This window comes from Arachis ipaensis, chromosome B10, assembly GCF_059453495.1.
Source record: "Arachis ipaensis isolate K30076 ecotype BB chromosome B10, ASM5945349v1, whole genome shotgun sequence".
Taxonomy (NCBI): Eukaryota; Viridiplantae; Streptophyta; class Magnoliopsida; order Fabales; family Fabaceae; genus Arachis; species Arachis ipaensis.
In genome coordinates this window covers 33739305-33754899 of record NC_142435.1, presented here as the reverse complement: position 1 = coordinate 33754899, position 15595 = coordinate 33739305, and the positions used below count along the sequence as shown (strand labels likewise).

The following is a 15595-nucleotide window of genomic DNA, read 5'->3' as shown; positions in this document are numbered from 1 at the left end:
TCCCTATATGCACCAAAACTCCAATTTACAAACAAGCTCCCAACCACAATCCAAGCTTTCAATTCCACTCCAATAAGAACAATTAAGTTCCAATAGCTCCCAAAGCTACAATAATCAAACTATACGCATATAAATCACTTCAAATCAACCTAGGGTTCCAATTAAACATAAATTCATAAGGATTTAGTGGCTCTTACCTTTTCCAACCGATTTGGATATCAAAACCCAAAGCTAAGCAAAGATTATAGTGAACCTAAACATCCAAAATCACAAAAACTCACTTAATCACAAACCCTATGAACCGAAATTTTGGAGAGAAGAATAGAAAGGATTTCGTGGTTATCTCTCCAGTCTCTTGTATGGGTTTTGTAGAGCTCTTCACGAGGAACGCAGAGCCGCAAACGGTTCGGCGATCGGAGCTCTCTAGCTCAAGATATGAGTTTTGGAAGATTGAAATGAATAGTGAAAATGGAAGTTCTCTCCTTCTTCTTCCCAGCTGGTGTGGTGTTGTGTTTATGTGTGTTATGCTAAAATAGGTTTACTTATGAACCCTTTTATATGTTGGGCTTGGGCCCAACTTGGGCCCGGTCAAACTCGTTAGCATTTTTAGCCCGTTTGGCCCAACTTCGGGCCAAACCTTTAAAATTAACGCCCGGTTTTCTATTTCTAATGTTTTTCTAAGATTTTTGACGGTTTTCACTTTTTCTTGTGCGATACCGGGCAGACTTGAATCGGTTCAACTGCCGGTTTGCGATTTTTCGCAGAAGGCACATTTTCTGACTCAGAAAAATCCATTGAGTCCAAAAATCACCTTTAAATCCTCAAATTCTCTCTCTAAATTTTCGAAATCTAATTTGGGCAATATTAATTACTTAATTAATCGGTTGATTAATTGCAGTTCTTACAAGGAACACGTTCAAGATTGAATGAATATGTTAAAAGTTAAATCTCCCACTTAGTCTTTTGTTATCTGAAATTGTTCTGAGACACGATTCAATTGATAGCCAAGCCTATTCTTTCATAAATTTTCTTAGTATGAAATAATGGTATTAAAAAAATAGAAATATAGTCCCCGTTAAATGAATCTGCTATAAGATAGTACAATGGATTACTAGTTGTTGACTGCTAGGCTCATATCATTCTATCAAAGTAATGAGCACATGTATCTATCAAAATTTTCATAAGCACAACATTTTATCACTATTAAGTTCTTGGGACAAAAAAATCACTATAAAATACCTAGTATTGCATAACAATATCATACACTTAAGAGTTAAGACATAACATTTCTTCTCTCTTTCTTTCTTTCACATATTTTAATTTGATTTAGTCCATCTTTCTTTTTATCACTCATTTGTGTTTTTCTTTTTCTATGTCTAATTAGAATTTTATGATTTTTATTTTTCCAGAATAGGGTCTATAATTTGTCTTTGGTTTTTCAATATCCAAAATTGTGAATTTACAAGTTCTTTCATCTCTTTATTTTAATGAGTATTATGATAGCTTTATTTGTGAGAAAGGTAGGACAAGTACACACCATTCTCCTTTTCTTCAAAATATTTACATATATAATTTTATCTCTGGGTGACTGTATTGTGTACCACAGTGGTGAATTTACAAGTTCTTTCATCTCTTTATTTTAATGGGTATTGTGATAGCTTTACTTGTGACAAGGGTAGAACAAGTACACACCATTCTCCTTTTCTTCAAAATATTTACATATATAATTTTATCTCTCGGTGATTGTATTGTGTACCATAGTTAAGACGTATAATATATTTTTCATATTTAAACTAATAATATGTGTCTTTTATAAATATTTTTGAGATTCATTGGCAATGTTTTAATAAATATATTTGTTTTTTTATAATAGTAAATTTTATATTTATTATTAGGCGCGACATTATTGATATCTCGTATGTGACAACACAATTATTTTTATTATCGTTACTATTACGGTTAGATGCTTTTTTGTTATTATTATTATTATTATTATTATTATTATTCGCATTCTTTTAACCCCTAAATAATTTATTTTTTATCGATGAATTTTATTAATACTGTTAGCAGTGATATATACTCCAATAATTTGTTATTAGGCTTACGCATATAAAAAAAATATATATTGTTTATTATTATTCTTCTGAGGCTTATATATTTACACTGAGTGAAGCCCTTTATTATTGTTATCACTATCAGGAGAATTAGAAATTCACTCTTTTAATGTTCAAAAGCCATAAACCCCACCACTTTTCTAATCTTAATTTCTTTCACCGCTAAAGCCTTCCACGAGAAGCACCTCCATCCGTTGCCGTTGGACCCAATTTCCTCCTCTAAGCAGTCTTCAGATATCATCACGTTGGAGTATCCGTGGACGTCGTGAGGCCAAAATTCATCAATGTCGTAGAGATGTGTCCACCCATCCGTCAAGCAGCTGCATCGTGAGGTGCTCCTAATTTGTCGGCGATAACCTTCCTCCTGCTGCCAGTAAGCACCACTAGTTGACTTGTGTGGTATTTAATTTGCCCATTGAGAGTAATCAAGTTACTTAACCCTTAGTTATGGATTTTGATTTGTGTCTCCATGATCAATTTCCTCCCTTTTTGCTGTGACATTAGTTTGAAAACACTAATTAAAAAATTCAACTTCAAGAAAGTATTGTTGCCATACTGCACTCGTATAACATATTTGATTCTCCATTAATTTGGTTTAACTTTGGTTTGCCGCTATTAGTAGTGTTTTTTGTTCCTATTATTCTACTAACCATTTGATTATCATTAGTAAGAAGGTTATATGTTGTTTTCATATCAACAATTGTTGTGTTCTGATCTGAATTGTTTTTACTATAATTTAGGAGTTCATTTATGTAATATGCTTTTACACTTTTGAACAGTTTAGGATTATGAGAAAAGGGTCTCTTTGCCCTGTTTTCCCCCTAACTATTTAGTCAGTTCATAGCTTTAAATGTGATTGTTGTAACTGTGCATATAATTTGTCTATGATTTTTCAATTTCCAGAATTTTAAATTTACACGTTCTTTACCCACTTTATTTCAGTGGGTTTTGTGATAGCTTTAACTATGACAAGGGCAGAAAAAATAAACAGCATTCTCCTTTTTCTCAAAATATTTACAAAGTCAAACCATGTCTAAATTTCCTCTTTAATGTAGGTAGAAAAAAGAAAATTATAATATGAAATGATATATTAATATAGGTCAAAGAGAGGAGTTTATTTATACATTCGTATCTCAAGTTATCAAATAAAACACAAGTTTAAGATATTATTACTGAGTAGTTTAAATAATTAAAAGAAAAAACATGTGTTTTTATATTTGAGGTCAAATTAAGATTCTACAGTGAATTACAGAATTTTAACTTAATGATTTCTTCAATGTAGTTAAATTTGTTTATTTGCATAGATTGTAATTGACTTGTTGACTAAGTATAGACATTATTATATGAAGGGTTAGAGACTTAACATATATTGATCATTCTCAAATGTAAACAGGGTATATGCTTAATTTGAGGAATGTATTACTCGCTGAAGGCAATTATTGTTTGCTTGATTTGGGTTTCAAAAGATAATTAATACTTAGGCTCTTAGTGAAAAGTTTTGAGTTATTAACTTGCATATAATTTTTTTTAATCATGTCTTTGGTTTTGATTTGAAATTTGATAATGCTTCTATTGTGTTTATGCAACAAAGTCGTAACTATTGCTTTTACATGTACATTCGAATGTCCATGCATATATAGTTGCTTATAGGAATTTTATAAAGTTCTATATGCTTTATATATTTCAAAATTGAGAAGGCCACCAAAGAGGTATTTTATTTTATTTTATTTGAACCCCAATTTATTATTAATTTATATTGAGGCTGTTTGTTCAGAGAAATATAATTGACTTCGTTATTGAAAAGGCATATTGCTCCCAATTAAAAATATTAAGCCTATTACTATTTCTTTTACCAAGTATAAGTTGAGATATTTTTTGCTGTACGTGTCAAATTATTTACTTATATTTAATGCTTTAGAATTTTTGTTTATTTTTTACATTTTGATAATAGTATAAGTGATACCCTTGGTGGTACCCAGTTTAAAAAGATGCCCAGGATAGGTCGTTACACGAAGAAATCAAAGTTAGACTCAGCATGTCAGTAATCTCAAATAGGATCCGCTGCAGCTTCATCCGTGTCCCAAGTGGATGGCCTAATTCTCCCCTCCGGTGGTAATAGTGCCCCCGCAATCTCATCTTTATGCCATGGATCTGAAAACTGAATCGGACCGGCCAGTTGAACCGGTTCACCTGGGAACCGACAGTGCAAGCGGTCTGGTTCTCTCCTTATAACCGTTCGAAGAAAAATCGGTGGAAAATCGGCGAACCGACCGAGAACTGGTCGGTTGGGCTGGACCGGTAACTGACCGGTTCGGAAAAAATGGCGCCATTTTTAAACTTGTAAAAAAAAGAAGAAACGAATCCACCAATCCAGTGATCCCTAGTGACCCACCCCCTCCCGCTCTTCCCCCAATCATTCATTCATCCATGTTCTGGAGAACTCTGAATGAAAGAAACCCTAGCTGCGTTGCCCTCCGCCTAGCCCTCCATCGTCGCTGCCTAACCCAGCTCCTCTTCGGCTCTTCATCTTCGCTGGCTTCTCGGCACGGACCCAGGTTAGTGGCTTCTCTTCTTCATCTTCACTTTGGTCTTCTTCTTCAATTTTTGTTCCATTTCTGATTTTTCTTCAAGTTTGCTTCGGTCTTGGATCAAGTCTGCTTCAATTTTTGTTCAACTCTGCTTCAATTTTTGTTCAAGTCTGCTTCGGTCTTGGTTCAAGTCTTCTTCAATTTTTGAAGTTTTATTCAAATCTGTCTTGTATTTGCCGATGGTTTGAAGTTTTATTCTAAATTTTTGAAGGTTGGTTCTGGATCTGTTGCTGTTGTTGATGGTCCTTGAAGTTTGGTTCTGAATGTTTTGTTACTCTGTTTTCTAATTGCTGTGAATGTTTAAAATTTTGTTACTCTGAAAGTTTGGTTCTGGATCTGTTACTCTGTTGGTTTGAAGTTTGCTGTGAATGTTTGAAGTTTTGTTACTCTGATGGTTCTTTTAATTTTTCTCTAGTTACTGATGGCTCTGTTTAGTTTCTAAATGCTCGGTTCTTCTTCTTACTTTTAATTTCTGAATTTTTTGTTCAAATAATGTTGCTAATGTTCTTCTTCTTCTTCTTTGCTAATGCTCTGTTTAATTTAGTGTCATCACTGATGAGTCTGTTTTAGTGTTTTGAATGTCTGATACTCTGATTTATGATTTCTGAATCTGAAATTAATTAAATCATTGATTTTGTGTTATTGAAATTGTTGATTAAAATGAATTTGTTATGCTGCTGTTGCCGTTTTTTAATTTTTAAGTATGATGTTTCTGAATTTTTGTTGAAATAGTTATTGATTTCAAGGTTTAGAGTGATTATTTGTTGCTGGTATTTAACTTTTGTTGCTGTTTCTTTTTTCTTTCTGGCTCTGTTAAGTTGCTACATTCAAACCTGTACATTGGCCTGTTCATCTTCACTTGCATAACAAAAAGCATCTCATTTGATGATCCATTAACTACCTCATTTTCTGGTACCATTCCTTTTGTTATGGCTTTAGCCGAAGAAATTGGAGGGGCTGGATGAGGAGACATTGATGCCTCAGAAGACACCACCACCATCAACATACCCTTGTTACTTGAAGGTTTTTTTAGCATAATAGTTGAAATCACAATCATAATTACATAATATGTTTAAATAATTATCCCAAAAAAAAACTCACAAGAACATCTTGAGGTTTTGATAATTGATAAATCTTTATGTTGACATTTAATATTTGATATTTCTTTATACTATTTAACTTGAGTTTGTATATTAATAAGATTATATGAATTTGATTGATGACATTTAATGTAGTTTTTTAAATTTTAAAACTATTTTAATATTTATATTATACTATAATTATATTTTAGGATGTTTATTTATAATTTATTTATTATTTTATTTTAAAACAATTTTTCGGTTGAACCACCGGTTAGACCGGTTGGACCAGTAAACCAGTGAACCAGTAGTTAGAGCGGTTTAATGACCGGTCCGGTTTTCCGAACCTTGCTTTATGCCCCTTTCGACCATCCCGTACCGAACCACTGCCTGCTCCATAGACTTGTACGAATGGTGCTCAACACTTGGAGCCAAGCGATGAAGACTTAGACCCAGAGGTAGATGAGGTAGATTCTTTTGAGTAACACGTTGACAACCTGTTTGCTGCATCGGAGGCTTCAAAGCGCAAGGGACGCAAGACCACCGAATTTTGGGATGTTAAAACAATTGGTATACAAGAATTTATCCCATGTATTTTCTTACGAGTAATTTTTCTATGATCTCATCGCATATTGGCCATAGTGGTTACTCACACAGACTAACTATGAAAAACAGAGTCCGATGGGACAATCAAGAAACTTCATTTAAGTGTGAAAGATGCTATGAAGCCACCTAACGGTAGAAATATCGTACTCAGGTTCAACGATAGACTGCAACCAGTTGAAAATGAAGCTGGTATACTGAGCGGCGTTCTCAGAATGCTAGGATCTAACTACACCAAATTCCCAATCTGCGAGAAGGACTGGAGAAAGGTTTGCTCTAGGGACAAGATCTATAATGAATGTGTAAAGGTAAAACGATATATTTTGGTAGAGTCCCAGAATCCTTAATTCGACACCTACTAACAATTTAATTTTACTCTTGCAGGAATTGTTCCATTTTGAAGAAGATAATAGAGGAATTATCAAGCGTACAATATTGAAAATGCTAGGAAGGGCTTGGAAGGACACGAGGAACCATTTGTACCATCACTTTTACGATTCAGAATTAACTCTTGAACAAAATATTAAAGGTCATCCACCGGGAATTACTGCGGATCATTGGAGATGGAACCTTGATTATGCAACAGTGAAGAAACAAAGGTAATATATTTTTTGTCATACTTAAAAAATTCTATTTATGTTACATTGAGTTAGTCAGAAATAGTGTAATAGCTCTTACTTTTGATGGCATAACAGGAGAAGTGTAGGAAAAATGCTGTGAATCGATCGAAACAATTATACACTCATACTGGCGGATCGAAAAGTTTGGCAAGGCTCACAGAAGAAAAGGTAATTTACGGTTGACTCACTTTTTGAACCTTCTCTACGTATACCTATTCACTATTTAAGCTATATTATTGCAGTCAGAACGACAAAGGCGTCCAGTTACTAGAGGGGAGTTGTTTGTCTTAACGCACAAATGGTCTAATGGTTCCTATCTCCATGATGCAGCTAAGGCTATTGGTGTAAATAATGTGTTGAGAATCGCGATGTTATTTCCCATAGGTTTTGTTTGTTAAAATTGTGTTAAAAGTTTGTTCGGTTAGCAATTAGCTAATAAATGCTTATGTTCGCTTATCTAACTGTGTAGGAAAGAATTACGGAGATTGAGCAACATGATGAATCATCTAGACTGTTGTCTCAGAATGATTCACTTGCTCCAGCTCTTGGAAAGGAGCACCCGAGTAGAGTGCGTGGCATGGGTATCGAACCGACTACTAGTCAAGTGTTCGGTACGAATTCACATCAGCCGAGTATTGGAACTCAAAGGGAGGAGACCCAAAGGGTATTGTTTGAACTACAAACAGAGCTAGTGGCTGAGAAATTAAAAAGGAAGGCAATGGAGGATGAAGTAGCAGTCGAGAAGACGAAAAGGCAGGCAATGGAGAGTACTCTGATATGTCCAGTTCAAAGGTAAGGTGGGGAGCTATCACCAGACGTGGCTGCATGGATGAATTCATTGGAGGGACAGAATAGAGAGTAGAACCAAGGATTTGAAATTTATTCTGTAATTTAAATATACACTTTTTTAATGTTGACTATGCAACTCTTAGTAAGGAATATACTTTATTATTATTTGGATTAATATGAGTATTTTTGCAGCCATTTAGACGAAAAAATAGCGGTGGTTACAAAATGGCCGATGATAAATTTAAATTTTTGGAACATCAGATAGGGGCGGTTTGAAACCACCGCAAAATACATTTTAAAAAAGGCAACGGTCAACAGAACAGCAGTGGTTCAAAACCGCGAGAAAGTGTGACCGAATTTAATGTTGGCGAAATAGCGGCGGTTTCAAACCGCCGCTAAATCCATCGACGCCATTCAAGAGGTTCCGCGGCAGTTATGCCAGCGGTTCAAGAAAACCTCCGCCAAATCCAATCTCCACGTCCTATACTACAATGGTTTTCGAACCGCTGATAACTCGTTTTGCAGCGGTTAAAAACCGCCACTAATCCTTATATAAATCGCTGCTAAATTCCACTTCTCTTGTAGTGAAAATCTTCCGAAATTTGTGATAAAGTCTTCAACATGAGATATTTCTTTACAATTATCTCATATATTGAAACATCAATTAGCTTGTTCAATAAACTTATATTTTTTTCATTGTTATTGTTTTGATTTTGTTATCAGTCATCATATTACATTTCACAAACATCTTTTCTTCATGGAAAATTTATATCATAGTGTTTAACTTTCTTATAATTTTCTCAATGTCACAGATTCAACTGCAAGATCCACAACTTCAATGCTAAATGCTATACATTTTGCCACATAAAATAGTTTACTCTCACAAACCATTAATAATTATATTCCTCATTTCAATAATTCTTTTTCAATTTTTCGTTCATATCCATATCAAACTTATGTCATTTTCGTATGTATTAAACTCTAAGAATTCCATTCTATTTGTTAGTGTCTATGTGTTAGTACTTCACTAACAATTTCATATACATTATACTCTTATTGTAACGCTTAAACTATTTTTTTCTCTGTTAAATTTATTAGACTTTATTTATATTTCGAAATATTCTTCACAAATCTTAACCATAAAAATAAATTTCAAACAATATCAATTTTCTTTTATTTTTTACACCAAATAATATCCAAATTATATTTTTTATTTATCTCATTATGTTCTTCGCTTATTTTGTCCGTGCATCGTGCGGATAAATTGCTAGTAATACATAGATTAATACCTATATAAAATACTTCTACACTAGATAAAAAAAAAAAAAAAAGTATTAGAGTGCTGATAAATCATAAAACTAATACATTACCTGATGTTACGTTTAAAAAAGAAAACTAAAATGAAAATCATACAAGTCTTCATTTTGTGAACAAGGGAGGCTATGAGACCAAGTCCTTTAAGATTAGCAATCGCATCAAAATTGACAATTCAAAACCTTTGTGTGGGTCATTAGATTGCACCTTATTCTCCCAACCCTCCATGCCGTGTAATAAATAAAGAAGCCGAAAATAAATAATGAAATAACACTATGCAATGCATTATCCAATAATCCAATACACTGCTTAATTATTTGATGGTGTTTCTTTCCTCGTTTCACTTTTGGTCAAACTCGTCCCCATCATGGAAGCCACAAAATATATGTATCTATTTTTTCCAAAAAATAAAAATCAAATTGATTAGATTACATTACATTTTATTAGACAAGTCTCTAACATGTGCTGCGGACCGTTTAAAATGGTCCACAAAAGGAAAATTTTATTTAAATTATGGTATGATGTTATCGTGTTAGGGATGGGTAATGACTAACGACTAAGTAACACAAGAACCTCACGAGGAAAATTTCCATTTCAGAACTTTCCACACACATACAATTATTACCATTATTATTGTTATTTTTTTTTTATCGATAATGCACAAATACTAATACAGATAAGTACAATTAGATATCTTTTAAATATTATTTTTTATTTAATTTTTAGAAGAGAAAAAAATTAAAAAACAAATATTTTTTGAATTTTTAAATAATTAGTACCGTAAAAGTGAGTATTTAAATTAATTAAATAATAATAAATTCTTAAAAATAGGAGACATAATTAATTAAAAAATTAAAATAATATATTATTAAATTTTAAGACAGACCAAAAACTAAACTTTAAAAGACAAGAAGTATTTTTTAATACAGATATGAGATAGAATACGACACGGAATACACAGATATATGAATTTTAGATTCTTATACGACATGAAGACATTATATATATATATAAAGTATTTTTAGATAAATTATAATGATATTTTAATATTTTATTAATATCAAATATAAATTAATTTTTTAACTATTTTTAATATTTTTTAATAATATAAATTATTTTTAAACTTATTTCAAAAATATATTTTAAGAATAAAACTGAATACTCTGACATGTAATTATATTTAGATGTGTCCAAAAATATTTGAAAAAGAATTTTTTATTTTTTATTAAGACACACGTGTCAAATGAGTATCAATGAATATCGTGTCTGAATGTGTCCGTTATGCGAATCCGACAACTCAATAAAGTGTACATACAGAAAGAGCCTAACAGCGGAAACAACACAAATATCCAACATAAGAATAATATGGAAGCACTCACAACATAATATGGCAACAACTATAACAAGCAAATATAGCAAGTAAAGCAATAACAAGAACACACCGAGATTTTAACGTGGAAAATCCTCTCAATGTGAGAGGTAAAAACCATGGATCGTCTAGACCAATGAAATAGCTCCACTATAATCAAATGAGGTAAAAGAGAGTCTCAAATAAAGCACAAAAATGTGCATATAACCAGCCAAAACATCAAAGCACCAAAGCTTTCAAATGAGAAGCAAGAAGATGAAATATACCCAAAAAAATAGAGCTGATGTCGAAGCCAATTTCTCCCACTGCAGACCTCTAATTAAAATCTCCACCGTTCAGAATGCAGAAACAGATGTGAATAATCCACAGTCCAAAATTCACATCGATCCAACGGTGAAAGAATGAGAAATCTCCGTTCAAAGATTACTGCTCTATGTAAAAACGGGAAACCTAATTTCTCTCTTGTGAAGCCAATTTCTCCCACTGCAAACCTCCAATCAACATCTCCACCAACCAGAATAAAGAACAAGATGATAGAAACACGTAGTTAAAATTTCAAGCCGATCCAACGGTGAACAAATGAGAAACTGCCATTTGAAATTTACTGCTTTGCATAAAAACGAAAATTCTGTTTTTTCCTCTTCTCTCTCACTTGGTGGCTATACTCTCTACCTCACAATAACTCCAAAATCTTATTAGGGTTGTGGCACAATGGATGCAAAGAAAAAACCTCAAAATGTTAGGCTTGGGCCTCACAAAGGAGAGAAAAAAACCCAACAAATCTCCCCCTTCTCGACTAGGTGGAGGCTCTCGCCATTCCGGCGATCAAACAACATGTTTCAAACTTTTCTCTTGACAATGCTTTTGTCATCATATCAGCACCATTGTCATCACTGTGAATTTTCTCAAGTTCCAACAACTTGGAATCTAACATGTCTCGTATCCAGTGATGCCTAACATCAATATGTTTAGATCTTGCATGAAAAGTAGAATTCTTGGCAAGATGAATAGCACTTTGGCTATCACACAATAACACATAACGGTCTTGCTTAAAACCAAGTGCTGCAAGAAACTTCTTCATCCACAACAACTCTTTATATGCCTCATTTGCTACAAGAAACTCTGCCTCTGTGGTAGAAAGTGCAACACACTTTTGTAGCCTTGACTGCCATGAAATAGCTTCCCCTGCAAACTTGACCAAATAACCTGAAGTAGACTTTCGAGAATCAATATCTCCTGCCATGTCTCCATCAGTAAAGCCAACTAGCAAAAGTTTCTCACCACCAAAACTCAAACTCAAGTTAGTTGTACCTTTGAGATATCTCATAATCCATTTAACAGCATTGCAATATTCTTTACCTGGATTAGAGAGAAAACGACTCACAGTATCAACCGCATGAGCAATGTCTGGTCTAGTACACACCATAGCATACATCAAGCTTCCAACAGCTGAGGCATAAGGAATTTCATCCATTGCTTGTTTCTCCTCATCAGTGGTTGGACACTACTTGGTGCTCAACTTAAAATGAGGAGCAAAAGAACTAGCAACACATTTGGCATCATTCATGCCAAATCTTTGAAGCACCTCCTTTATGTACTTTTTCTGTGACAAATAAAGCTTCTTGGAATCTCTATAACGAGTAATAGTCATGCCCAAAATTTGTTTGGCAGGACCCAAGTTCTTCATAGCAAAGAACTTGTTCAACTGTTTCTTTAACTCATTAATCCTCAAAGCATTCTTACCTACAATCAAAATATCATCCACATAAAAGCAAAAGAATAATAAAATCATTTTCAGAAAATTTTTGCATAATACAGAATGATCTGAAGTTGTCTTACGGTAACCATGCTTCCCCATAACAGATTCAAACTTCTTGTACCACTGTCTTGGAGCTTGCTTCAACCCATAAAGACTCTTCTTAAGCTTGCACATAAAATCTTCCTTTCCTTTAACAACAAATTCCTCCGGTTGCTCCATGTAGATCTCCTTGTCTAAATCACCATGAAGAAAATCTGTCTTCACATATATTTGCTCAATCTCCATATCAAGAGACGCTGCTAATCCAAGCACAGCACGAATGGATGACATCCTCACAACAGGAGAAAAGATCTCCTCATAATCAACACCTTTTCTCTAGCTAAAGCCTCTACCAACCAATCTAGCCTTATACCGAGGCTTAGAATTGTGTTCTTCATTCTTGATTCTGAATACCCATTTGTTCTTCAAAACTCGCATACCCTTCGGTAGCTTCACCAACTCATAGGTATCATTCAAAGAGCCTAACAGCGAAAAAATACCAACAAGCTCTGATGCCAGCATGAAAGAGCCTAACAGCGGAAACAACACAAATATCCAACACAAGAATAATACGGAAGCACTCACAACATAATATGGCAGCAACTATAACAAGCAAATATAGCAAGTAAAGCAATAACAAGAACACACCGAGATATTAACGTGGAAAACCCTCTCAATGTGAGAGGTAAAAACCACGGGTCGTCTAGACCAATGAAATAGCCCCACTATAATCAAATGAGGTACAAGAGAATCTCAAATAAAGCACAAAAATGTGCATATAACCAACCAAAACATCAAAGCACCAAAGCTTTCAAATGAGAAGCAAGAAGATGAAATATATCCAAAAAAATAGAGCTGCTGTCGAAGCCAATTTCTCCCTCTGCAGACCTCCAATTAAAATCTTCACCGTTCAGAATGAAGAACAAGATGTGAAGAATCTACAGTACAAATTTCACGTCGATCCAACAGTGAAAGCATGAGAAATTGCTGTTCAAAGATTACTACTCTGTGTAAAAATGAAAAACATAATTTCTCTTTTGTGAAGCCAATTTCTCCCACTGCAAACTTCCAATCAATATCTCCACCGACCAGAATGAAGAACAAGATGATAAAAACACGCAGTTAAAATTTTAAGGCAATCCAACGGTGAACAAATGAGAAACTGTCATTTGAAATTTACTGTTTTGCATAAAAACGGGAATTCTGTTTTTCCCTCTTCTCTCTCACTTGGTGGCTATACTCTCTACCTCATAATAACCCCAAAATCTGATTAGGATTGTGACATAATGGGTGCAAAGAAAAACCCTCAAAATATTGGGCTTGGGGCCTCACAAAGGAGAGAAAAAAACTCAACACATACTTTATACTTCTTTAATAAATTTCGACATTTATTTTTCACGTGTCAAATTATGTAAGCAAAAATGAAATAAATTTAAAAATAGTTATACAAATATTTAATTATATATTAATGTATTAATAAAAGATGGACTCTATGGTATCTTTGGCTATTGGCTAAACGTTAAATAATGCTAAAATTAAAATAATATTTTTTATATTTCGATAAAAAAAAACTATTTTTTAAATTAAAAATTATTAAATAATAAAAAATTATTACTTTAATTCTACGAATTGCTAAAATTGTATAACTACTGTGACTATAAACGGCATAGTATGCCCCCTTGGTAAAAATGTTTGGTTTTAATTCTTTAATTACCTATAAACTTAAAAGTTTTATTATAAACACAATTACACAAACAATAGGAGAAGGATATATTCTTGCATATGATCATAGAATAGAAGGGAGAGTTGTTATTCTTGCATTTGATCAAAGAGGAAGCTAGAAACTTAACTTCTCCTAGAAGAGTGATGTAGTGAGAGTGCCAATTGTGGTAAGGACTAAAACCTATCCTAACTAACTTGTGTACATACTACTGTAACTGTCTTTTATGTCTAATTCATGTAACTAACTACTATGCTATAGTGTATATACAATATTTTACACTAGCCTTATCACCTCTTTGGTTTGGGGCCATATGATGAATGAGGCCATAATTGCGCATTGTATTTTCATGGTGTAAACGTCAAACTTGGTTCACACTCTTATCAACCTTTTTCTTACGTGCCCATCAATGGGGTCGTAGTTGACTTAGTAAACTCTAAGTAGCTTCCTCCGTATGAACGCGACTAAACAATGCTTACAATTTTTAATACTTAAAATTCTTTCCTAATCAACCCCGCATTCTTTATTTTTATTTCCCCTCCCCCTTATCCCTTTTGGCACAATAAATAATAATTATTTATATAGAATCCTTTTATGTAAAAATAATTAAAATGTAGATATAAATTATATTAAATTATCTAATCATTTTTAATTATCATTTTCATATATAAACATCTTTATATCAATAATCACTCCATAAATATATGTACACGTACACATGCACCATATACTAAAATATATATCACACCGTGTGTGAATATTTATATTTTCATGCCATGTGTGAATACCTTTATTTTATACAAGGGTTGCAAATTGTTTTATTCACATTTAAATTTTTAATTGCCATGACCCTGAAAATACTTTCCATAACATAATCATCGTTGTGTGTTGGATTGGCATACAACTCACTCATTGTTGAATAAAGTTTATTTTTTAATGCAAATAAAATAATTCACAACCCACTTATTATTTCATTTTAAGATAGAATATATTGATAGATCCAGTGATGATCATTATTTATGCAAAGATTTAAGTATTTTATGACAGTTGTTAAAAAAATAATGTTAAATGTTTTTTAAATTCGTTTTAAAGTTTAATTTTAATATATTAATAGTGTAAAATATTTTATAAAGTCGTATAATTACATCTGTCTTTTTGAATTACCATTAATATGATCAATAAAAATAACAATTATTTTTTAGTAAATATACTTGTAAAACTGCGTTACACTGATCGTGCATTAAAATTTTTTTATGTATTTAATATATTAAAAATATTAAAAAAAAATTATTTTTACAATCAAATAATGCTACATTATAAAAAAGAGTTTAATTTTGATATATTAATATAAAATATTTTACATAATCATCCATCTCATCTATTATTTTCGTTAATATAGCGTTATGTAATTTTGATCATTCATACTATTAATGTAAAATATAGTTATTTTCATTAATATAGCGTTATGTAATTAGATATATATGTAAAACTATTTTTTTACATTAATAGTGTATTAAAATTAAATTAAAAAAAGGTAAAATTAACCATTTTTAGTTTGGTTATTAGTAATATAGCAAAAATTCTACAATCTACGCTACACG

The 15595-nt window shown here is 32.6% G+C and overlaps 1 protein-coding gene across 1 annotated transcript; it reads left to right on the top strand.

Annotated features, from left to right (window-relative positions):
* The first annotated feature begins 6503 nt into the window (after window positions 1-6503).
* Window positions 6504-7104, top strand: LOC107622899 (uncharacterized). The gene is made up of 3 exons (XM_021114557.2): window positions 6504-6692; window positions 6769-6983; window positions 7080-7104. The coding sequence occupies exons 1-3, from the start codon at window positions 6504-6506 to the stop codon at window positions 7102-7104; spliced, it is 429 nt and encodes a 142-aa protein (XP_020970216.1).
* The last annotated feature ends 8491 nt before the right edge of the window (window positions 7105-15595 follow it).